Source organism: Carettochelys insculpta, chromosome 2, assembly GCF_033958435.1.
Source record: "Carettochelys insculpta isolate YL-2023 chromosome 2, ASM3395843v1, whole genome shotgun sequence".
Taxonomy (NCBI): domain Eukaryota; kingdom Metazoa; phylum Chordata; order Testudines; family Carettochelyidae; genus Carettochelys; species Carettochelys insculpta.
The window spans coordinates 107,800,365-107,823,641 of NC_134138.1; the positions used below are offsets into that span (position 1 = coordinate 107,800,365).

Genomic DNA, 23,277 nt, shown 5'->3' on the forward strand with positions numbered 1-23,277 from the left:
TATGCGATTTTATCAAGTATCAAAGGTTTTTATGGGAATGTATTGATTTTGATGAAATTTTTGAGGTGACATAGCTGAAACATTTTGTTTCAGCAATGTCAAAAATATTTCATTTAAATTTTACATTCACATAATATGAAAATATTTATTTCTATAAACTATATATATATACTATTTCTATAAACTATATATATACATATATATTGTTTAGTATTCCACATATATAATATAACCTTTTAATATATGGTAAAAAGTGATATGTTGGCAGGACATGGTGATTCTAAGGTATCTGTTTGGTTTGATTTTTAGTTCCTGAAAGCTGAATATTGAATATTATTTTGCAGACAGATTTGGTAAATTTCTGTGTAAGGTTGTTTTACTTCAGTAAATGAAAGCATTATCTTAAAACTCAAGGTAAGAAATTATTATACATTATTTTATGTATCTTTATATAAAAAGTTACAAGTAGCAAGCATATGACACAAAGAAATAGAACAATAACATCAGTAAATATGAATGCATGCTTTTTACAATGTATTTAATAAAAGGGATTTTTGCCAACTCAGTAACATTCATGCAGATTATTTTCTCTGTGATCAAATTCAGTCATTTTGCTAGATGCATATCCAACAAACATTTCTATTCAAACGATTATGAAAGCATAAATACCTGATGTAAATAAATTGCTCCTGAAATTCGGTATCTTACTTTGTAACCAAATTTAAAAAGGGCCAGGTGGCGGGGGGAAGGAAAATGACCAATAATGGTAGTAGAGTCTTATTGCCATCTAGTAATTTTACTCAATGCAGTTTGCTGAACTTTATCATGATATGAGAACAGGTGAGCAGAGTCCATAAAACCTCTAGCTGGTATTTCCATGGTCCATACTTTCACATTTCATTGTAGCATGTTCAAAATCACTCAGGAACGCACTATTCTCAAGCAGTCTATATAATGAAAACAATGTACATACAACAAAAGTTCAATGTCAAATAATCTTCTTGCACATATCACACAACAGACAAGCTGATAAAGACATAAAATTTATCAACTGAAATAATACTAACATAAAAAATAAAGCTAGGATAATTTCAGCCAGGAGCTAATTTCTTCTTCAAGTTTCCAGAAAATCTCAAAGTGTATTTAAAAACTAAGGAACACTTGGTGGCCAGCAACCAAATTACAAAAGAAGCATGCTATTGTGCAATGAGAGTATGTTGCTGAGGAAGTAAAAATTGTCTGTTAATCTTAGGTTTAGATAAAAGTAGTGGAATGAATTTAGAAATAGATCCACTTTTTTTTTCCAGACAGTTGAAATAATTCACTATAGATTTTTTCCTTTCACAGTCCCCATGTTTTCGTAAATTGTTCTTCTCTGAAAACAAAACACAGTTAAAAAGCTTTCTCCCTATAAAGGAAAATATAGGTAGACATAGTTATCTAAAATCTGTTATCTGTAAAATAGATATATACACTTATAAACATATAGGTAAAAGTCCTGTGCCACCTTAAATACTCTACTAACACTATGCACCTGATGAAGTGGCTTTTAACTACAGCAGCTTATACCCAAATAAATATGTTATTATTTAATATGCCACAAGGCTCCTCACTGATTTTGCAGATACAGACTTCTACATCTATCCCTCTGAGATTTATCATATATATAACAATTATATGCAAAACAAATGAATATAGTCTATGATCTAGAAAGAACTTCCTTATGAATGTTTAGATGATATTTATTTAGATAAATGGCAGTGGTAACAAATTAAATGCAAATGAACAACTTAGTAAATGACAAATAAAATGATTTGTAAATGGGGAATATTAAAACAACACAGCTGACTCCCAAAACCACCAGAACTCTGCCTCACCACACTGGACACTGCTGAATGAGTCAAATGAACTAACATCAGGTAGCTTCATATTTTGATGAGTAAAACTAGCTAGGCTGCCAGATTTTACATGATGTGTAACATGACAGGACTTTTTAAATGTAATTGTCATAAATAAAAAATGAAACCATATATCCATGCAAATCATCTGTCTTTACAACGTGCTCAAAATGTGGACCATATTTAGCAGTGGGATGTTAAAAGCTATCAAGAATTTATGTTTATATTGTTAAAACAGTCAGTTGCAATTTTAAATTCTCTCCATATATTCTAAAATGACTCTCTATATGCAAAGCCTGTAGGTAGGTAGCATATACCTTGAAAACTATCAACATTTTTCAAATAAAACAAAATACAACGGAATGCAAGAGATGGTGCATGTATATTTACTTACCTTGAGTTTGCCTTTTAGACCCTAGTAGTGTTGTATTCAGATTCATGTTTGCTTAGAGACCCAATGAGGCAGAACCTGGAATGTTATGTCTATTTCATTCAACATAATAAAGTTTGCATAGAGAAAATAAATATATGCATGTATACACTTAATAAAGAGATAATTTGATCAATTTGTACCAATTGTACCAACTCATTTACACTGGCATGCAACTACATTAAAATAAACAAAGGATTTTTAAGAGACTTAGGTTAAAAATGCAAAAATAAATGTAAAACACATAAGCACAAAAATAATATATGCAAGGCAAAACACACGTAGATATAAAAAGTTTCTGAGTGCTCTTTTCCAAATAAGTCATCCATAAGTGATTCTGTTTTTTCTTTTTCTTTACTTGTAAAATTTTAGCCGTTCTTATTTAGAGGCATTTAAGATGCAATACACAATAAAAATAGCTTCTATTTTTAAAATCCCCAAGCTTTCCTTTTTTTCATTGATTAGAAAGACTCTTCTCAATATTTCAATATGTAAATATATAAGGATATTCTATAAGCACTGAAAGTTGGAGAGATATATTATATGACAAGCTGTGATATCATGGTTGATAACAGATTATAGTATTTTGAAAATAATGTAGAAAACAGTGTTTCGTAAGACCAGGCATTTCCCTATCTCGGCAGTGTTTTGCATTTGTCTGTCAGGTACCAAAATAGATCAATAGATCCTTTTTACTGATTAGGATTTCACCCTTCTCATAGCTTATGGACAGTACTCAAGGCCACCTCTTAGCTATAAGGAAACCACATGCATGAATCTCTTTAAAAAAATACAGATTTTTATCAAAAAAACTTCTTTGGTTCAGTAAAAATTGTACCCATCCCTAGTTGAGGTGTGTGTGTGTGTGTGTGTGTGAGAGAGAGAGAGAGAGAGAGAGAGAGTAAAAAAATGAAAGAACAAATAAACAAACAAGGTGGAGGAGTTTCATGAAAAGAGAAGATGGAGATAGAGTTAAAAAGAAAGAGTAAGGAGAGAGAAGGAAATGCAGGACAATATATAATGGCCTAACCTATAAAAATCAATGTATAAATTAAAAAACAATGAGCAAACAATAATATTTAGGGGCAATCAAGTCTTTATGAAATAGTCTTCATCAAAAATCTATTGATACTGACCGCTGGACAGCTTTATCATGTCTTGACAGCCTGTGACTTGTAGTTGGTACCTCTTCAATTTCATCTATCTCACATGCATCTGCAGCATCTTGTGAGTAGCTATGCTTCATGACAAGGATATTTCTCCTGTTCATGGGCTGGATGAGGGGCTTTACAGGCTGGGGTTGTATTTCTGTCAAGATAGAAGCATCTCTTGTGCTGAGGTTACTACGGCTGCCCTTAGTGCTAGACAGTTGTGATCCACAGTGATGGTCATGAATGCATTTTGAAGATGATCTCCGCAGTTTATGATAATTTTCAAAGTCATCTGCAACATCAGCAAGGTCAGCTGCAGCCCCTGACCCTCTAAGAGTACATAACTCATAATGAGGAGGCTCAAATACCTCCTGGAATACTGTTTGATCAAAGTCTGTTTTCCTTTGGACAAATTTCTTACGAGGTTGTTTGATCTGTACTATAACAGAGATAATAATGAGGATGATCACAATGCAAGAGGTCACCCCAATTATAGTCCCACTGGTATTGGTAAGTTGGTCCAAAAGGTTAGCCTTTCTTTTTTCTGCATGACAGAAGAAAAGCACTGGATTAATAGCCAATTAAAAATAAACATAGCTATGATGGTTTTGATACTTAGCATAAAGTTGTTGCTATTCTGTGTTTTGATTTTACAGAAGCAATTTTAAAAAATAAGCAAATAAAAAGTGGTATTAGGGCCAAGCTAAAGAAATCACATGTAGATTCCACCACCTTTTCTATTTGTCAGTGATAACCAGGATGTAACCAAACTTTAAGTTATGAAAGTCCAATTTCGATTTTAAGTACTGTCTTTAGCTTTATTCCCAAATACCCTTTGCATTCGAAAACAAATCCCACAGTCTTCTACACAGCACTTCATTTCTACGTTCATATGCCCTCACTAGATATCTAGAGTTGAGAAATGAGATCAATGAAAACAGAAACGGTTTATAGAGAATTAAAAATAAATATTTCTTTGTATTTTGGAACTTATCCAAACTACTAATATTAATGAGCTGGGGATATTCAAAGACTGAACTGAAACAGTAGAAAATAGAGGAGTTATACAAAATAACATTTCCAGCAAAACTCTTCTAATTTGCCATTACATAATTTATTTCCAGTAAGACATAGACCCAGGTTAAAGAATTTTATTCTTTAGAATGTCTCTGGCCCAAACTCAAAGACTGATCCTACACACTACCCCTACCTTATTATGGGTTGCCAAGTACCAATCTAGCTCATTGTTAGTATATGGAAGAAAGAGAAATTCTCCCTGCCTGCTAAGATAGTTGTCCCAGCATTAAAAATGTTCAGTGGCATCTCACAAAAAGGGAATTTAGTTTCATCTTCCTTTTCTATAGATCTTCTTGTGGTTTGCCTCTTAATTTATATGGGTACATTGGCTGACGATGTAGTCCAAAGGGAGTTGGAAGAGCATTACACGTCTTTGTACCAGGGCCTTTAGCTATAGGGCATTCAATGGGAATTGCAAATAATATTTATCTTTTAATTCAGTCTCATTTCTACTGTCACACTTGTGCACAACATATGGATGTAACTTCAAAATCAAAAACAATGAGGAGTTGTGGCACATTAAAATATAAGAGATTTATTAGGGCATCAGCTGTCATAGGTAGAACCCACTTTATCAGACACACTGGAGTGCCAATATAGTATATCAACAGAAGGGAGATACTTGTTGAATGTAGAACCAATTTGGTCAGTGTGGATGTAGATTACAAAGGTAATTTTCCCTCTTCTGGTATTTACACTTTCTCATCAGCTGCTGTGAGTAATCTACTTCCACCTTGACTGAACTGGCCTCATCACTCTTGACCCTACATATGATAAGTATCTCCCTTCTTTTCGGATACCATATGTATATTTGAAAAGAAGGGAGATACATATACATATAGGCTACATCTACACTAGAGGGTTTTGTCGACAAAACTCACAAAGTGCCTACACACAAAATGCATTTTGTCAACAGAAACTGTCAACAAAATAGCTGTGTAGATGCTCTGGGCAGCCCTTTTGTCAACAGAGCAGATCAAAAGATTGATCTGCTTTTATGTGTAGACAGGATCTGTTGACAGAAGTTTTATCAGAACATCTCTTCCAACAGTAACTTCTGTAGACAGATGCTTCTAGTGCAGATGTAGCCAATATTGTTTGTGTGTATATATATTTCCACTTCAGTGCATTTGATGAAGTGTGTCTTACCCACAAAAGCTTATGTCCTAAGAAATCTGTTAGTCTTTAATGTGTCACAGGACTTCCCGTTGTTCCTGGAGACACAGACTACCATGCCTACCCCTCTGAAATTTCAAAATCAAAGGCATTCACAATGAAACAGTGACACCCAATGCTTGGCCTGCAGGCATCTTTTCTTGTGGCCTGCAGGGTATTTAACGTGCTGCCTCACTCCCCATTGGAATGATACTTTTCCAGGGTCCCGCAAGGCACTGACAAAGAGCAGGCAGCAGTCCCAGATTCAAAAAAGCAGCTGCACAGCAATCAGACTACTTGTTTGCTGGAGCCAGCACATCTACTTCCTACTAAGAATCATAGGGAGGAATAAATAAAAACTTGCCTTAGTAGTAATGGTACCTTTTCAGCATGGCACTTGAACAACTGGAGATGAGATTTATTCTAGAAATTATAAGAAATCAGTCTCTCCCCACCCCACCTTTTTTTTAAGTTTATAAATCAAAAAAAAAACCAACACTTTTCCTCAACTGCAAGCCAAGCTTCTGCAAGGAATATTACTCATGTTAAGTGCTTCATTGTGTTCTTTGCCCATATGAGTTTATTTTCTTTCCCTGTTTCTCAGAGGATTTTACAGACTTTAGTGGATTTATAAGCTGAATGTTAAGCCGCCACATTTTTCCCCGCTTGATTTGTTCCTAAATTTGGTTTGTCTCATGTTTCCAGGAACAAATCTTCCCTGACAGAATAAGCAAATGGTGTTCACAGCCTCAAACAAGATTTAAAACATTTTTGCTGAAGAAACCAAATGCTGATTTTTTTCAAAAATAAAGAGAATCTGACTTAGGCCACTTGAAAACTAATGCCCCCACCTGAATCAGGAGTTCCAATCTCTCTCCACGACACAGGCATTACGCCTGGTTTCCTGTATCTAGTCTCTACATTTCAACCTGGCTTGGAGTTTACACATGGATTTGGCTGCTAGATACAGAATTACTCCTACTATCTCTGGAGTTTCAGCAGTGCTGTTATGAGAACCAGACATCACCACTGAAAAACAGATTTCAAACGATAAGGGATGTTTTTTCCCTCTTATCCCAGCCACCCACACTGATGTCAAAGGAGGTAATGATGGCCTAAAACTTTCTTTCTTTTCTTAGTCCACTTAATAAAAGAGCAAATAGGCCTTTATACACCACCTCCTGTGTCACTACTGGAAAGTTCCCTCTGACACGGACTCCAAAGTTGAAAAACAGACTCATCCTCACTTACATGCAAGAAAGCAGAGGACAAAGAGTTCAAGCTATCAGACGGCCAGCCCCTGGGTCAGAACCTGTGCAGCCCAGTTCACTAGTGAAAAGCTAAACAAAATGGCAAATGGTTTATGCAAGTTGGCTATTTTTTTTTCATCCCTTTCCATTTTCTTGGGTGCCTGCTGTATACTGTCCTTCATTTGCTCCTGCTTGAAGCTTTAACCTTTCTGGTATATAGGTAAATAAGTCACTGGGTATAATCATGCTGTTCACTACAGAGTAAAATGTTTTGACAATTCTAGTTCTGTATACTGATACATTACCTTTACAGTGGTTCTCATCCCAAGGGTACACACAGTTCTGCAGTCCATTGCAGACCAATGTATTATTAATGCACATATTACTATGGCAAAAAAATGCATTGGCTTCACAGGGGGCTAAAAACAAGAATGGAAAACAAATATTAAGCAGTAGATCACTCACCTTTCAAAACTAAGAACTCTAGGAATGATAATATCATCTTAAACAGAAATTAACTATATAACAGAGGTTCCACAACAGCGGTAATTCTTTATTATACTAGTTATATTATACCATACCACCACTCAAATCTCATATCACATACAGGATACTAATCTGGGGCACAGGATTTCTCTCATGTTTAAAATGGATGGGATTATTGCCCAGAATTGTTTTTATTCTAACAAATGTGGCAGCTTAGAATGTATAGAAACCAGTTCTAGATAAAATAGTGGTGTCAATGGCTTAAGAGCTTGAGCTACTGGATGTACTTATTTGACTCATATTACTAGCATCTGAAGATAGACATTCCACATGTGATAAAATAATAATTATAAGAAAAAATACAAATTCACCCTTCTGATAGCTCATGAACAAAGATTATAAAGCTCTATGAGCCAGAGAGATTGCACGGTTTCCCTAAGTTGTAGAGGCTGGAAGACTCAGGTCAATAATACTACCAAAGCTTGACTGGATCTGGTTCACCAAGCCACCAGATTCAACCATGGATGCAGTGAGTCACCTTAGGCAGACTCCCTACCTGCCCCATCCCCTGAACACCACTCAGAAAAGTGGATGCAGGGCACTGTTTGTCCTTCAGGAGCTGCAAGCCCAGAGAGAGAATGAAAGAGGCTTCGAGCGCTCCCCCCACCCCCAGCACAACCTGCTTGGCTGGTTTCTCGTCAATGGGAGCTTCCTGTTTGAAACATCCCTTTCCTTCTTCCTTACCTCTCAGGCTCACAAACACAAATGACCCCACCATAGCCCCCAAAACACTGCTTGTAAAATCAGCTGGTCTGCTAGCTGGGAGTCACCCAGGTAAGTCTCCTGCTCACAGCCTGTCTCCAGCACCCCATACCCTCCTTTGCCCCACCACTCTGCCCCTCACTCCTCCCCCACCACTCTGCCTAATGCAAACACTCTGCCTCTCATCCTCCACCCCTACTTCACATAACCCAAACCCTCTGCCTCTCCTCCTGCACCCACACTGCTTCCAAGATCCTGAACCTCACTCCTGTACCCCAGGACACAACCCAAACCTCTGCACCCTAGTCCCAGGCCCCAGGGCACAACTGCATCCTTCAACCAAAGTCCTTTCCAGACCCCATGTCCCCTCTTGCACCCCAATCCATTACCCCAAGCTCACTTCTGCACCCAACCCTCATCTCAGACCTTGCACCTTCTCCATTAATATAATGGAAAAGCGTGGCCCTGGAACACTCACCAAATTCTTGGAGTAACCCCACATGAGAAGCATTGCCCACCTCTGTCAATAAGTCTGGACAGTAGAATACTGAGATACCAGCACTTGGCTTCTGCATATCTCAGGTTAATCTGACTTTCAGCGGTAGAGAGCTGGCATCCAGCTCCAGGTTGCTAGGTGCCAGCTCCCCTCCACTTAGAGGAGTGGGGAAACTGACCAGCTGCTGCACTGGTCAGTTTCCCAGTACCAAGGAGTGGCGGGTTGCTGGGAACCTGGCAGCAGCCTAGATCCCATCTCCCTGCCTCTCTGGGAGCCAGGAAACTGACCAGCGCACCAGTGCTGGTCAGTTTCCTGGCTCTCACAAGCTCAGGAGAGCTAGGAAATAGGCTGCTGCCTGGTTCCCGGGTCCTCCTGAATTTCACAAAATTTGAGTTACACAAGCTGGCCCATGAACTTAGCGTAACTTGGGTGTCTAGTGTACATGCAAAATCAACCCCGTCAATTGGAATTATACATGTTTATAAATGAACTATGCCATACAACAGCCACTGAGAGTCCTTGGTATTAGGCTGGTAAGTATTCTTCAAAATGATTTAAAACACTATAATTAAAATATTTGATTCTGCATATTTAAGTGTCATATCAGTAGTTGTTCTGTCAATGTTCCTCTTAGTAATAGAAAAATTACAAATGTTTGGCATTTTAATGACAACTGTTCATTTATAACAGCACAAAACCAATATAAAGTCATTGACTTAAGCAAATCTTTGTGTTCATATAACACTGAAAGCATTTATCTAAAACAGCTAAAAGTTGTTACCTGAACTAATCACTGTGATTAATCTGAAGGGATCTTGCTGGTCACAAGGATGACTTTGCAAGTCAGATGCTGTGCTCATGTAAGCATGTGCCCTATAGTGGTTTTTTTAAGTAGAACTTAGGATTGCATAAATTCATGATACTAACACAGACATTTTGGAACAGTTTACACATAGACAAACTCAAAACAGTGAAAATTATTTATTCCAGCAGTGGACAACTTAGGTTACTGAGTGGGCTGCATAAGTGGCCCTTCTTCACCTCAGTGGGCTAAGTGTCATAACCAAGACAGTCTCCTGGAATAGGGTAGTTTTACTAACTGCATGTGTATACCTAGAATTTTTGCCAATTTGTGGGGTGTGCTGGTTGAACTACAGCAGTCCTTTGATTGTCTTCTGAGGGAGTGCATGGCTTTCACTGTTGTGTGCAATCCTCACACACATCAATTCATATGCTCTAGTTTTACATGCATGTCGCTTTAGTAATACCAATAGGGACAAAACTAAGTGGATGGAAACTGGTAGATCTGGCAACTCTGCAGGTGGGAAACAGTAAAGAAAATGTCATGTGGGCCACACATAGAATGTCAACAGGTAACAGGTTGCCTGGTTCTGACTTATACTGTGGAATTTCATGGCTCCCTATATCACATTAAAAGAACTCAATTTTTGTTCAAAAGTCCTTAACTGTAGCTTTCCATAATTGACTATAACAATTTCTTCAGCACTATTATGGTATGTTAAGCAAATAATAAATATTATCAAAATTTGTATGGTTCCCAAAAATAGTCACCCAATGGAACATAATAGCTATAATGTCCGTTTTCAATTTTAGCACATACACCAAAAGCCATATAATAAGCCAAGCAGATTGGAATGGCTCCAATAAAGCAGGTATGGTCCAATAGCTAAATACACCTTTAGAAAAAAACAGAACTAGTTATCTCTCTGATCATAAATATATATTTCTAAGACAGCACATTAATGTTTTTAAGAAATCTTTCATGTTACCCTCACATTTTCTCACCCCTTTTTTTACCCCTGTGTGGCTTCTTAAAAAACAAACCTGTAAATAGATGGGGTTAAATATACATGTCAAAATACAGCCAGGTGAAAACTTGGTGTATTTGGCTGACAGGTACTCCAGAAGTTGGAGGGAGTTATTCTTCTGTTTGAACCCTTGAAGGTTCCACTCCTATGTCTGTTTGAGTTTGGAATATAAACGCAATGCTTGAAAACAAAAGTTTAGCTAAGCTGAAATGGCTGGATTTCACTTGGCTACCACAGAAAACCAACAGACTAGATGCCTTGCTAAAATCTCAGCCAAGTTTGCTCAAAATCCTGGGAAAAAACCTTCCCCGTTCTTGTCATGGCCCCCAGCTGAGATTTACATTTGTTATAACAAGGTTTAGCCTCTGGACTAGACAAACACTACAAGAGGTGATCACCAGGCTTGGTAACAGTAACAAAACAAGACTGTATAACAGTAGCACAGTGTGAATGCACCCCTATCATCAGCAGGGGTGTGCTACTGCAGCTGTCCTAATCTGAATGAGGGGCTCTTTTGAAAGGGGAACTGCACATTGTGTATATACAAAGTCAGTTTCTCTTCTAAGACCTTATGCTCTAAAGGGAAAAAATTGGCAAAAGGGAAGCTTGAAGAGCCAGTCATGCTGAGGTATGTGGATACGGTAAGAAGGAGAAAGAATGTAGAGGAAAAGGTCCAAAAAGAGTAGATAGGGAGAGAAGAAAAGAGGAAAGGCAAGGAGGGGCAGTAGGAAGTCTCAACAAGTCAAAATATTCAAAAACTACTGTGAGCAAGGAGCACAGAAGAAAGTCACAGAGCATGAAGAGAAAGATTTGAAGAAGTGTTCGATCTCTGAAGCCATGTCTACATAGCATTCTCATTTTGGAGGAGAAACACAAATGAGTGAAAGTGAAAATGCAAATGAAGTGCTGATTTACAAATGTTATGTTTCATTTGCATAATCTTGTGTGATCATGCTTCCAGAAGAAGCTTTTCTAGAAGCAAAAATGCCATGTAGATAGGGTTCCGTCAGACAAAAACACTGTTTTCCAAAGAACCCTTCTTCCTGAAATGAATGAGGAAGAAGGGTTCTTTCAAAAAAATGTTTTTTTTCCAATGGAACCCCATCTACATGGCTGTTTTTGCTCCTGGAAAAGCCTCTTCCAGGGATGCAATTGCACAAGATTATGTAAATAAAGCATGAGATTTGTAAATCAGCACTTCATTTGCATTTTTGCTCTCGCTTATTTGCATTCCCTTTCTGGAACGGGAGTGCTGTGTGGAAGTGGCCTGAGTGTGTACAGCCACACGGAATTCTTCTGCCTTGGCCTCTGTAAATCTGTTCAGATCCTAAGCACCACAAAGGACATTAATGATGGAAAAACCAAAACCCATTTGGAAAATTTGAGGAGCAGCTCAAAGGAAGAATGGGATGTCACAATGCACAGAAGTAGAGGTAATTCCAAGTCTACAAAATGGGGCAAGGGAGGAATAAAGAGTGCCTGGAAAGAGGGCAGAGGAGGAAATAAGAGCAGAATTAGGAAGAAACAAGAGCATGATGTAGAAGAGAAAAAAATTGAGGTATAAGTGGCAGCTGATGTGTAGATGAGACTGGAAAGGGAATGACAAAATTTTGAATGAAACAGGAAATCAGTGAAGAAATTCAAGGATGGGAGATGATACAGTGATTTTTACCAACATAATTTTAAATAGACTAGGGACAAAAGATATGAGAAGCACGGAAGCTTTTTAGACTGGACAAAGTGGATCGCATTAGTGATGCTCTTCCTGGGAGTGGTTTCAGAAAAACAGCAAGGGTGAGAAACAGAGGACAGTTTCGAGATGAGAGTAGGAGGAGTGGACTTTGATGGATCAAGAACCGGTTTATTAAGAAGCTTAAAACTTCAAGGGAGAAGCTGAGCAAGGCTTTCTTAAAAGGGAGAGGAATGAACAACCAAAGGAAAAGAGAAAGGAATAGGAGGTTAAATGAAAAGAAAAGAAGAGTTGAGAGATAGTTGAAGGAGGTGAAGGCAAGATCACTAAATCTACAGATGAGCAGGACAGACTCCCAACCAGCCTGGGTAAAAATAAATATAGTAATAGCAATCAGAAACCCAAATGTGACAATCCCTAAATCTAACACGTAATGGATGCCATCATTTAGATGTTTAAAATAGTCAGCACCTTGACTCTGATCTTTTGATTAGTGGTTATTGAGGAAGTGAAGAATGTGACCTTGCAACATTGAGGTTGCAATGCTATGCTACCCCACAGCATAGGAGAATTAGATTCAAAGTAACTTATATATTTTAAAGAGAGAGAAAGAGCAATGAGAGAGAGAGAGAGAGAGCAAAGGTGTTTTTGAGCCTCACTACTCCAGAATGTAAGCATCTCACTCACTACACTAAGTAATAGATTACATTAAGATTGGCTGGACATGATGTGGAATCCCCTGAATAGATTGAAGAGATTGACCAGGTCATTAGGATCTCCTGAAGAAGATGGCACATAAGACACAAAGGAGATGGCATCTGGTAGCGTGGGATAGTTGACTGTAGGGTTTGATGGGATGCCTGAAAGTTTTCGAAATTTTCTTGAAAAGGTCAAGATCAAATTGTGCATCACTAATGTTAGGGGAGATTTTAAATTCAAGGCTAAGTTTTATTGCTCACAAAAATAAATTTTGATATAACTGGTAATGTGAGAAAATACAGCACAAGATTCTCCATACAATTATGCTGGTGGCCCCACAAAATATTTGCTATTACAGACAGGAGACGCTTGCAGCAGACTTACAAGTTGGGCGTGACTATGTAAGTCTGGTTTCCAAATGAATACTGTATTAATGAAATCATACCTATGTCCTCTGCATCACAATCCAGACTTAGGCTGTGTCTACACTTGCACTTGATTGACAAAACTTTTGTTGTTCATGGGTGCTTAACCCCCACAATGAATGATGAACTTTGCCATGGAAAATGAAAGTGTGATTGCTACTTTGTCATGAGTAGCACTCTGCTGTTGACATAGTGAAACTCCCTGCTAAGGGGTGGAAGTATTTTGTCAACAAAAGTGACAACAAACAACATCCACACACACTGACTTCAAGTGACAGAGAAGAGTAGACACAACCTTCTCATTAAAATCAGTGTAACAAAGACACACCCTTATAAAATCCTAGAACAGGGTTGGACAAATAGTGGCCCATGGACCAGATCCTGTCCTCGAGAGTTAGCCCTTGTCTGGCCCTCACCTTCATATTTACAGGTGCCTCCTCAAGTATCAGGTGATCACAGCTCTCAGTGGCCACATATTGTCATTCCCAGACAATGGGAGAGCTGCAGGAAGCAGTGACCCAGTTCATACCACTTCCTGACACTCCCATTGGCCTCAAATAGTGATCCGTGTCCAATAAGAGCTGTGATCACCTGACACCTGTGGAGGCGCAGGTCAATATAGTGGCAGCAGAGTGTCAAGGACTAATACTGGTGGACCACCACTCTTTTATTGTCCATCCCCATCCCAGAAGGTGACTGGACTAAATAGAAGTTAATAATATATATTCCTTCTATACAGTGAACAAATTATGACACTGACAATTCTTTTATAACTTTAAATATTTACAATTTTAATTTTAAAAAACTCAAAACATATGTCAGAGAGGTAGCGGTGTAGTATGTATCTTTAAAAACAACAAGAAGTCCTGTGGCACCTTGTAGACTAACAGATATTTTGGGAGCATAAGCTTTCATGGGCAAAGACCCGCTTCATGCATCTGATGAAGCGGGTCTTTGCCCATGAAAGTTTATGCTCCAAAATATCTGTTAGTCTATAAGGTGCCATAGGACTTCTTGTTGTTTTCAAAACATATGAAAATTCTAATTTTAAATTATATCAGATGAATGCATCAGCTAAAGTCAGTTTTTAAAACCATTTAGATTTTTTTGTCCAAATTCCATTTTAAGGGCTGGCCAGTCATTTAAGCATTATTTCACTGCAGTGCTACAGTGTATATCACTATCAAAACAGGGAATCTTTGCTTTCTGATTGATTCATATCTTCTCAGCTACTGAAAATATTGACACACGATGGTGCCCTGATAATAGAAGATTAAAAACACATTCAACACTCACAATATGAAGTATATGGGCGACTGCACTGAAAGAAAGAAAATAAAACCATGGGATGGCTAAAAAATTCTCAAAGGGTTGCCCTCTTCAGAAACAGCAGGGAAGCAGCTCTTCCTCTTTCTTCTCCCTACCACACCTCCTCTCCTAGGATGCTTTTTCACTACACAGTTAACTCAGACTCTTGTCTGTTTTCTAGCCCATACTTCCCTCCTTACCATCCACACAGAAAAGCCTCTGACCCATGTTTGGAGGTGTTTAATACCAGGCCAGCTGGGGGTGTAGATTAGAATCTGGGCTCTGTTTTAAACTCAAACTGAAACTCACTTTGTGGTGAGGATGATGACTAAATTGCTCAATGGCCAACAGTCCTCCAGTGCCTTTAGACAATTCTTCAGAAGGACAGACCCCTAGTTCTCTTGCAACTGATAGCTGATGAGCAAACAGTCAAAAGAGTCTTAACTCTAAGAGCCATGGGATATGCTCTGAGACACAGTTGTGCATAGAAAATAACAAAGACTGCAGTAATGGCAAAGTTTTGCACTGGGCATGGTCATAGTCAGATGGTCAAAACTAGGTGTTGATCACCAGGGTTCATCTTGATCACTAGGGATGATCTCTGCAATGCAGATGAAACCCCAGAAGTTGAGCAAGTGACTCTATCTCCCACCACCACACACACCATTTTTGGTATTGGAAAGTGAGTGCATATTTGATACAATCCCTCTGAACATCAAATAAGTTATAGCACTGTGCACTGGATACTTATATTTTCATCTGTAGATCACCTGGAACTGTTTAGTCCCTGATCCTTCTTAGCGAAGAGGGGCTTTCTTTTTACAAGCTCACAAGAAGCAAAATATTTCAGGTACTCTTCCCATCATCCTCAAAACAGTGAGAAAAGTTTCTCTTCTCAGACTCCAGAGAGAAGTAATCTGTCAGCAGTGCCACGTCTTCTACTTTATTTGTACCATTAAAATTGTTACAATAGCAAACATCACAATGCACTAGGGCTGGGTCTACACGTTCCCCTTCCTTTCGAAAGGGGCATGTTAATGAGCAGGTTCGAAATATGGTAATGAGGCACTGCAGTGAATATGCTTAATGGCAGCCACGGCGACTGGAAAGTGCGGCTTTTCAAATCGTGCGCCACCCGTGGAGACGGGACCTTCCGAAAGGATCCCCTCAGTTTTCGAAAGCCCTTCTTCTGATCACCAGATCCTTCTTAGTGTCATGGGAAACACATCATAACAAATCCTTTTAAACCTTGAATAACAATATATAGAAAATGAATGGAAAAAGCTAAACAATTCAAACATAAAGTATTAATTAAAGCTTCCATTTTATCAATAGCCCTTCTTCCCTTTCCTCTCAGTTATAGACATTGTAGAAGGAAATCACATTTAATAGTTTTAGAAAGTATTAAATAGCATCATGCATCTCTGTCTGGTAGAAAAGGAGAAGAGAAAAGTTAGCTGAGATAGGACTGGAGATAGGATTTTTATTACCGCTGCTAAACTCCAGTCGTGTTTCCTGGAAGACAAAACCAGAAACTTAGAAGGAAAGAGAAAAGACAGTGAGGGTGTGTCTACACTAGGAACCTAATTTCGAAGTAGACAGCAGAGAGTCTACACACATTTTTTTTCCCTTACTTCAAAGTTAACTTGGACCAGCTCCCATTGTGCAAGGTAATTTACATATAGAGGACAGAAATATTATGTCTTCCCAAAAAGCTAACAACGTAAGTAAAAGGGAATTTTGCTAAGGACTAGTAGTAAATAAACACCAGCATTTTTTTTATTTATAATTTAATGTGTAACTATTCCAATAACTTTGAAGTAGGGAGCCCAACTTTGAAGTCCTTACTCCATTCCTGGGAATGGAGTAGTGCCCTACTTTGAAGTTTAACTTCGAAATAAGGTGTGTGTAGACATTTAACTTAGAAGTTGCTTACTTTGAAGTTGTACTTTGAAGTTAGCAAGTTTTAAGTTATTTTTGTAGTGTAGACACAGCCTGAGTGTAGCTACTGTCCCTGATTTTGACCCATTTGCAACCTCATTAGTGAAAAAACAGAGGTACAGCACTGTGTAACAGCCACTCCGTGATGAAGAAAATTTGTATTGGTATCAAGCTGTTTACAGCATTGCTTTTAGTTGCATCATTTTTGTTATCAGCGTCCAGACTCTTCTTAAACAGAAATCAAAAGGAGAGACACATAGGAAAGAGAAGGCATTTGATATGGAAGGAAAAGAACATCTGCAGGATGGGGAGCAATAAAGTCTCACATCCCAGATGCTGTTTGGTATTTAGCAATAGCCAGTAGTGCCACCTAGCTCCCACTCTCTGATTCACTGTGGTCAGCATATCCCTCAGGATTAGGACGTTAAAGGTCCAATATTGCCTCTTGTATCCTGGAGTCCCAGGAGATAATGAAAGGGGCAGCCAAGATGGTGAAGCTGACTATTTCCCAGTCTTTCATTTACTAATTGTTGCATTAGTTTCACTAATGTTTCTTCCAAAGTCTTCTTTATTTGAGAATCATGAAAGAGAGTGATGGGTGGGTTCCTCCTTTTATTTTATCCACTAATTCAGCCTACTGTCTAACACACCAGTTTTGGTTAATTAACTTCCAGTCACACTTTTCTCTTGTTCATCAGGCAGGATCTTAACATAGCCCTTGAATTAGATCAGTAGGACTTTTTGTTTAGATAAATATGGTTTCTCTCCACTCTGCATCCTTTCCAACCAACATATAAGATGAATCTACACTAGCAAGTTCTTTCGAAAGATATTTCAAAAGAAGGGGGCTCTTTCAAAAGAGCCAGTGGGGCATCTCCACACAAAAAGCGTTCTTTTGAAAGTAAATGGAATGTGGCACTCTTTTTGAAATCGCTCTCCTTTTCCCATTTTAAGAAAAGTACCCCCTTTTGAAAGCTTCTTTAGAAAGAAAAGGTGTGTAGATGCGCCGCAGGCCCTTTCTTTCGAAAGAGCAGTCCTCATGGTGCCTGATTTGTTGATCCATTATCTCTTCTTTCGAAAGAGCAGGGGCTGTGTGGATGCTCTCACTCAAAAGAGCAGATCACTCTTTTGATCCACTTTTATGTGTGTGGACACGCTTCTTTGAAGGAAGGTCTTTTGGAAGAGATCTTCCTGAACGCTTCTTTCGAAAGATCTCTGTTGTATAGAGGTAGCCATATTGTTATAGGTTACAGGTTATACAGTACATCCCTGACTTTCTCATTGAAGTCAACTGGAATAACAGAATTGGGCCTATTTATATTAGTATACATGTTCAGTAGCATAACCAGTAACCCAAAATACTGCACCAGGAAATGCAGACCCATTAGGTAAGACATGAAGTCAAGGGGGTCACACCAGGGCAACTGTCAGTAGAACCTGAAATCTCATCTCTCTCACTGCCTGTGTTCTCCTACAAGTACACAGTCAGTAGTTCAGCAACCATTATTTGATTTGATTTTTGTTTTAATTTTATAAATTGGGAGGGAAACTAGAAGGTTTCAGTGTTTGAAGATTTTTTTTCCATATTTTGCCACACCTGAATAGAACAGACTACAGCCATTTTCTCTAGCTGATGGCTCTAACATATATTTTATTTTTCACTGTCTGCCTAACTCAAAACAAGTGAACAGATTTCACTCAAACTTCATAAAATGCTCCATATGTAAAAAAATTGCACCATGAAAAAAAATTCAGAAAAGCAGGAGTGTCTGAAGAATAATCTATGGACAGTTTCAACTACCCGTAGTCACACACAAACATATTGTTCAGCGGAGTACCACATATACATTTACTGTAATACACGCACCTACATATGCTCTTTTTATATATGCACACTCAATCTATGTCTCAATCAGGAAGTATGACTTTTTTTCCTGTGGAATTAGGTGGTACACCCTAGCTCTTGGGGTTTGATTGTTTTGCACACAGTGCAGCTCAAGATCATACATACAGAGGTTGCTTAATTTAGTGTTTCTCAACCGGGAGAGGGTATTTTTTTTCGGTTTTTTTAATTTTTTTTTCCTATGGAAAGGAGCAGAACTACATTCCACCACCTTTTTTCCTAGCGCCATTTTTAAAAGGTGCCACTTTGCCTCCAACACCCAGCCTGCAGAGGAAAGAGCAGAACTCAATTTAATTGGCTTAATGGCCAGTCAGACCAGTAAACCAATTACATTGACTCCTGCTCCTTCAGCTGTACAGTGGGAGAGCCGCACAGCTGGGAAAGCAGCAGGAGCATGTGGAGCTCATTTTGAAATATAAGTCCTAGGTTTTGGCCAGGGGGCAGTTGGGGAAGGTTAAACCTGGAAGTGGGTTGGGGCTGTGGAAGGTGAGTGGGGGTTAAGACTGGAAGTGGGTTAGAGCTGCAGGGAGGCAAGGCTTGTTTGAGCCTAGGCTGTAGCTGTATGGAGAGTTGAGCTGGGGCCATGAGGCCATGTGAAGGTGTGGGCTGAGTGGGAGATGGGTTGAGCTGGGGCCGTGGGGTGGGGGGTTGAGCTGGAGAAGGAGGTGGGTTGTGGGGAATATTGAGCCAGGGCTGTGCAGCTGTGTGGGGTTTAAGCCTGGGCCACATGGACATGGAGAGGGGCTGAGTGTGGGGTGGGTTGAGCTGGGGCCATGAGGAGATTGAGTGGATAGTGGATTGAGTTGGGGCTGCATGGGGTGTTGAGACCAGGAAAGGGATGAGTTGATCTAGGGCCACACAGCTGTGCAGGGAATTTTGCCGGGGAGGTGCATAGACCTGGGGCTTCGTGGGAAGGTTGAGCAATGAGGCTGGAGAGAGAGTGATCTGTGGCCACAGAGGATTGAGCTGGGGATGTGATTTGGGGCTGAAGTTCTGGAATATTTTTGTGTAGAAAAAAAGCACAGATTAAGGGTACGTGTACCCATGGGGATACAGGGAAGTCTCCCAGGAGGGTATGGCATCTCATCTAGATATTTGCCTAGTTTTACAACAAGCTACATTAAAAACATTAGTAAAGTCAGCACAATCTACAAGTTCATTCAGAATTACTTGTTTCTATTGTTTCATATGCCTTATGCTGAAATGTAAGTACAATAGTTCTACTCCAATTCATTTATCTGCTAATAAGATGGTAGAAATCCAGCCACTTTTCAGTAGTAGTCTTCTGTGATAATTTTGCATGTTTTTGTAAGTAGGTTTTAAGTGAGGTGTAACTTGGTGGTATGCAAAACAGATCTGACTCCTGAAAAGGCTATAGTTAGGTAATCTGAGGTTTTGAAACATGTTTCACAAATGGTGGCATGTGTGTGCTTAGAAGTATGCGAGAGAAATCTGGGGGTACTTACATTTTTAAAAAAAAGGGTATTTTATAAAAAAAGGTTGAGAAACACTAGCTTAGTTTATCCCCAGTCCTGGTATAGCTCTTGTCAGGTCTGCCTCCCATCTCTGACACTCCAAGTGCAGAAAGTGGGGCTCCGCAAAAACCTTAAAAATATCATGCCTTTAAAGGGTCTGCTTAAAAAAGGTCCCCATAGACAGATTCCCTGACCCTGGGGGGTGGGTAATTGCTACCAACCCCAAGTGAGAAAAACCCCCTTCAGCTCAGGTAGACACATTTAGGATATCTCCCTGTGGCGTAACCCCAAGATCTTAACCCTCCCTTAGGACAGAGCTTGGAAACAAAGAACTGTAATCTGATAGCTGACCTTTCAGTCTAATGAATGAATATAAATTGACCCTTCTCTAAAACACAGGAATCAAGTCATTGTCTTAAAATAATTTATTCACAAAATGAGAGAAAACAACTCAAAATATTCTGGTTGCAGCACAGAGAATTACTTCCCTGAGATTCATCTTAAAAGTTACAGAGTACAGTGGAAAGAATCAAAAATTAATCAGCCTTGAAGTCCATCACCAAATCCAAAAAATAAAAAATAACCTGATCTCACCTAATTAAACATTTCCTTTCTACTCACATACCCTTGTGATGATTATAACATGGCCAGGAGATTTACTGGATTCATTCAAGCATTTTTGGTCTCTCCCTGCTCTAGTGGCAGACACAGACAAAGATGACTCAGCCTACAATTGTTCACAATTTAAAAGAATTTCTCTTCCTCCCATTGGCTTACCTGATCATCCCCTGCAGAGAGCCCTCTGTTAACCCTTCACAGGCATTCTTTCCTGACAGCTCTGAAACACGGTCAGTCAACCTGCTCTATGTTAGAGTTGCCTAGGAGATCCTCATAGTTATGGCAGCTACAGAATGTCCCCTCTAGTGCCAGAAATCAGCTGAAGATCAGTGAGGCAAAGGGTGTCTCAAACTCTTTTTCTCCTACTGTGCTAGAGGGAAGGCACAAGAGTAGCATGCCTATTTACAGCTAAGCTCTTCAAGGCAGAGACTTTTCTCACTGGCTGCATCTACACTAGCAAGTCCTTCCAAAAATCAGTCCCTCTTCCAAAAGAAGACACAGAGTGTCTATACACAAAATGTCCCCTTTCAATCAGAAATTGCAAGTCTCTTCTGGGAGCTGTCTTCCAATCCAAGATCAGGAAGAGTGACTTTTTCCAAAAGATTATTTCAGGAAAAAGTGTGTTTAGATGCTCTGGGGGCCCTTCCCTTGAAAAAGCAGTCCTCATAGCACTGGATTTTTCAGTCCCTGGCCTGTTCTTTCAAAAGAGCAGAGGCTGTGTGGACGCTCTCTTTTCAATCCTCTTTTTTGTGCGTGGATGTGATCTTCCAGATGATGATTAATGCCATCATTTTCAATTGCCTTATTTCTAATTCACACTAGTACTGTGAGTGCAAAACCAGATTTAAATCATTTGGTAGTACCCCTAGGATACATATACACTACAGATCCCTACAGTGATCTTTTGAAAGAAGTCCTTCCAGAAGATCTCCTTTTAAAGAACTTCTTTCGAAAGTGTGCACCCATACACAAAAAAAGAATCTGCTCTTTCAAAAGAGAGAGTCCACACAGCCCCCGCTTTTTTGAAAGAACGGGACAGGGATAAAAAAATCAGGCACCATGAGGACTACTCTCCCCAAAAAAAAAAAAGGGCCTGCGGAGCATCTACACACATTTTCTTTTGAAGGAAGCTTATGAAAGAAAGCTCTGTCCTTCAAACAGGAGAGGAAAAGTGCTTTGGAAAGGAGCAACAAGTTCTTTTGATTTGAAAAGAGCACCTTTTGGCCACTTCTACACAAATGAGCAGCCCAGAAAATGCTAATAAGGCATGGAGTAAATTTCCGAGGCCTCATTAGCATATGGCCACTTGATTCAAAGTCCGGAAGAAGCTCTTCTGGACTCCAAAATATCGGTGTAGATGTGCAGCCCACGGGGATCTCTCAGGAGGAAATCCTCCTTTTGCAAGCCCCCTCTTCCTCAAAATTTACATCTGTGCCTCATTAGCATTTTCTGGGCTGCTCATTACTACCAGAGGAAGGGGCATGTGTAGAAACGGCCTTTGTGTGTAGACGCTCCATTGGATATTTTGAAATATCCCCTTCTTTCAAAAACTATTTCAAAAGAATTTGCAAGTGTACATGTGGCCTAAGTATACATACAGTACTAAACGCTTGCTTGGTTATGAACTGACATAATGAAAATAAATAGACTCCCTATACTGTTTCTATTCCATTGGCAGATTGCCTTTACACAGGGCTCTCCTCCTCGGACAGGTTAGTTTGGCTGAAAGGATGCGCTTAGCTGGTTTCACTACACGAGTCAACCTGGTGCTATATTCCACTATCAGAAAATGTGTTTAGAGAAAGAAACTAGGAAGAATGGTAGAATCTCCCTTTAAGACTGCAAAGCATAATAGGACTTCTAAAGTGCTCAATGCTAGCTTTTAAATCTGAGGGTGGCGATAAAGGTAGGTGAATGGATGTTATTTTCTGATGGAGGCTGGAGGAAGGAGATTCCCTCATTAGCAGGCATGTTCAATGCACTCAGGATTATAGATAGAGGGATGGAGTACTAATAAATAGCTGTCAAAAGTGATAGAATAATCTTCTTGTCTGTTGTTCCTCTAGAGGAATTTTCTCTTATTCATAGATACAGGTTCTGAGAGTCTGCTTGTAGGTGAACGCATAGGCGTGTCTCTTTAGAAGCAAGCTCACCGACATGGTTATAGATGTCTGCAGGTAGAATGCTTGTCATTGATCAGGGTGGAGATCACTGTCAGAGTTTACATAGGTGAAGTGAACAGTCAGTAGGTGGGGAAGGAAACGCCTGTAATATTTATAAGGATAGTTCAGGGAATAACAGTTTTTTCATGTCTCACCTGAACATGCAAACTAACCTTTTTTTTTTTCTTTTCACCCTTTTCATTTTGTCCCTTTATTCTGATTTTAAACACAAATTCTTTTTTTTTTTTTATTTTGAAGTGTGCTGCAGTCACTATCACATACGGAAATTATTAAATACTACTGGAGCATGGGGAAGGCACATTTTGAGAGAACAGAACATGGGACTGGACTATAGCTAGATGAATTGAACAGAGCTTAAACAGACAAACCTCAATGGTATTTGGTGCACCTGATGATTCTTCTTTGTTTATACTGAAGTGCTAAGCATCTCTGTTACTATTTCTGTCACATTAGAGGCAGTCACTCAGTTTTGTTGGTACAATTAAATTAGATTCTTTTGCA

At 39.2% G+C, this 23,277-nt stretch overlaps 1 protein-coding gene across 1 annotated transcript in view; it reads right to left on the minus strand.

The window, feature by feature from the left end:
* Positions 1-487: 487 nt before the first annotated feature.
* The window catches only part of NETO1 (neuropilin and tolloid like 1), a 159,801-nt gene continuing 137,011 nt past the window's right edge, over positions 488-23,277 (minus strand). Inside the window, exons 12-15 of the mRNA XM_074985452.1 lie at positions 7,267-7,380; positions 3,465-4,023; positions 2,293-2,367; positions 488-947 (exon numbers count right to left, since the gene is read on the minus strand). Of these exons, the coding sequence (XP_074841553.1) occupies positions 2,307-2,367; positions 3,465-4,023; positions 7,267-7,380 (734 nt within the window). The 3' untranslated portion in view covers positions 488-947; positions 2,293-2,306. The remainder of the gene's footprint in view (positions 948-2,292; positions 2,368-3,464; positions 4,024-7,266; positions 7,381-23,277) is intronic.